The sequence below is a fragment of the Branchiostoma belcheri genome, unplaced genomic scaffold (assembly GCF_001625305.1).
Source record: "Branchiostoma belcheri isolate BF01 breed outbred unplaced genomic scaffold, Haploidv18h27 scaffold16, whole genome shotgun sequence".
NCBI classification, from domain to species: Eukaryota; Metazoa; Chordata; class Leptocardii; order Amphioxiformes; family Branchiostomatidae; genus Branchiostoma; species Branchiostoma belcheri.
In genome coordinates this window covers 2001988-2004647 of record NW_017803046.1, presented here as the reverse complement: position 1 = coordinate 2004647, position 2660 = coordinate 2001988, and the positions used below count along the sequence as shown (strand labels likewise).

Here is a 2660-nt window from a genome sequence, read left to right as displayed (position 1 = left end):
GTAATGCAGAACGGCAGAAATACAGGCAGATATCGATTATGCAAATGAAGACTTAATTTGCATAATTAACGAGAAAATGTTATAATTACATAGTGGTAATGTCTGGAATTTCATACTTGGGATATTTGAAAGTTATGTGAAGGTGAACATTATTAAACATAATTTATTCAAATAAGGACCTCATTTGCATAATTTATGAGGACATGCTATAATGGCATGCATTGATAAGATAAGACTGTCTTCTGGTGTAGAATATGATCAACAGATATAATTGATGCAATATAGGATCCTATTCGCACAATCAGGGGGATTCATCTATAATTTCTTAGTCATAAAGGCTAACATCATTTGGCGAAGGTATGAGATCGTGGAACTCTAGTTCAAACTGTTCCTGTAGATGGTCAACCGGTTCTTTCATAATTCGACCATGGTGTACCATGGAGGTAGCCTCCATGGGTGTACCAAGTTCTTTTCGTAAAATCTTGAAAACAAAATATTTATACTGGACTTTGGCCAGTGACCCCAAACTTAATTTTAGGTGAAGATTCTTATGTCAAAATGCTGTCGGAACGATTTTTTTCTTAACAAAAGATGCTAAGTAGAAATAACCGAGTATTCCATTTTCAGAAATGCTACTGCCATGCTGCATCCCAACGCGAGGCTTCGGACACACAAGTTGGGAATCTGGCCCTGTGAAAAGAAAAGAGGAAGGAGAGGACGAAAATCGTGTCATCCGGCGCCGTTTAAGCATAACGTTAGTCTTCAAACAACGTGCGCAATTGTAGGCAACGGAGGTATCCTATTGGGAAGTCACTGTGGTTCTGAAATCAATTCTAAGGACTACATCATACGAATGCACCTCTCGGCGATTAGGGGGTTCGAAAGAGACGTTGGAAGAAAGACTAACATGACAATTTTAAACGTCAGCACTCCTAGGCGGATAAAAAGTTCATCTGGATTGGAAAACAGGACTCAGGATGTGTACGAGAGTCGAATGATAGACATCAACGGCACAGTTCTAGTTTCAACTGCAAAAGATAAATTTTTACTGAAACTGGCATTGAAAAAGTATCAAAATCTTTCGTTCGTCTTGTTGACCAGCAAGGATAGTTTTAGAGATGAATCTCTAATTCACAGGTAAGTTGGAATTTCACAAGCATGTGGATGTCTTCATTTTTTTAATTTATTTTCCTTGATTTCGTCTCCTTGCAGGATCAGTTAGAAGCATCTTTCGGGCAAATTCGGGGAAAACGCCAAATAAACATTGCACCTACAAAAGTATATAATACACCAATATCTGGCGAAAAATATGGCAACCATCCGGAGTATAAGGAAGGCTATGATCATTACAACTCAACAATTTTCTCTACCTTTTTCTTTCAAATCTCAGGGTCGCGTCGGATGTCGCGTGGAACAATGGCACTAAGCCCAGAGGTCCTCCTTCCACTGGTCTGGCGACAGTTCTCACCGCCACTACGTTCTGTGACCAGCTGCATCTGTACGGCTTCTTTCCCTTCAAGCAGGATAAAAACAAGAAGCCCTTACCTTATCACTACTACCCCGGGGATTTTATCGAGCCGGTTATCCAGGAAAGAAAACACAAAATGGGTAAAGAATATCGGTTCTATAAAGAACTCCAACAACGGGGAGTTTTAAAACTACATATAGGGAAATGTGACGAAAAATGAAGTGTGAGCTCTTCAGTTGGATCAAACGTTACATATATATACAAGAGATCTGAGATCACATACCTCCATGAAATATGGGCTTGACGTGTAAATGTAAATTTCCTCTTTAATTATGCAAATGACCTCCACATTAACATAATTAATGTATCGTGATGTTAACTTTTGATGAATTTACAATTTACACCAAGTAGGAAATTCCCATCATTTACCCATTGAATTTTCGCATTAATTATGCAAATGAGGTCATAATTTGCATTATTGGTATCTGTTGATGTTCCATCTGCCAAAGATTACATACATTACATGTATTAAAGTACTACAATGTAAAACACTGTAATTAGAGAATTTCCTCATTTATTATGCAAATAAAGTCCTCATTTGCATAATTTGCATTAAGTTATGTACATCTCTCTCAGCTACCTACCTACCAAAAATGATGAAAATACATTGTTCCTGTCTGGACCTATTGACTTTTAAAGATTTTCCCCCGAAAGTCCCTTGCAGTTTCAGAACAAGCTGCTAGGGGGACCAAACCCACACCAATATCCTGGCAGGACAATCTATATGTCACCCAAAAATCAAGACCATAACATGTTCAGGACAAAAGATACAAAAACCGGAAGTTCTGCTGCAGTACCAAGGTCATCCACCAGGAGGCCCATATTTGACCTTGACCTTTGGCTTCCTAAGACCTACCAGCATACCAAATATCATCACAATCCATAAAGGCGTTATGGAGTTATGCTGACTACAAATATGCGGAAACTCAAACACACACACATAGACGCGCCAAAAACAATACCTCCAATTTTCATGGAGGTAACTAGATCTCAGTGCCAAAATTACGTCAACACTGGGTGTCCATCCACCCTAACACTCAAATTTTCCACATCATAGCGCACAGAGGTCGCCTTATTCCCTGAGGAAGAACCTCTCATTAATCAAACCAGGTCGCAAGCCCGGGGCAGCCTC

At 39.3% G+C, this 2660-nt stretch overlaps 1 protein-coding gene across 1 annotated transcript in view; it reads left to right on the top strand.

The window, feature by feature from the left end:
• The window catches only part of LOC109465898 (CMP-N-acetylneuraminate-poly-alpha-2,8-sialyltransferase-like), a 2853-nt gene extending 1165 nt beyond the window's left edge, over positions 1 to 1688 (top strand). The window contains exons 3-4 of the mRNA XM_019763387.1: positions 628 to 1137; positions 1391 to 1688. Of these exons, the coding sequence (XP_019618946.1) occupies positions 628 to 1137; positions 1391 to 1688 (808 nt within the window). The remainder of the gene's footprint in view (positions 1 to 627; positions 1138 to 1390) is intronic.
• The last annotated feature ends 972 nt before the right edge of the window (positions 1689 to 2660 follow it).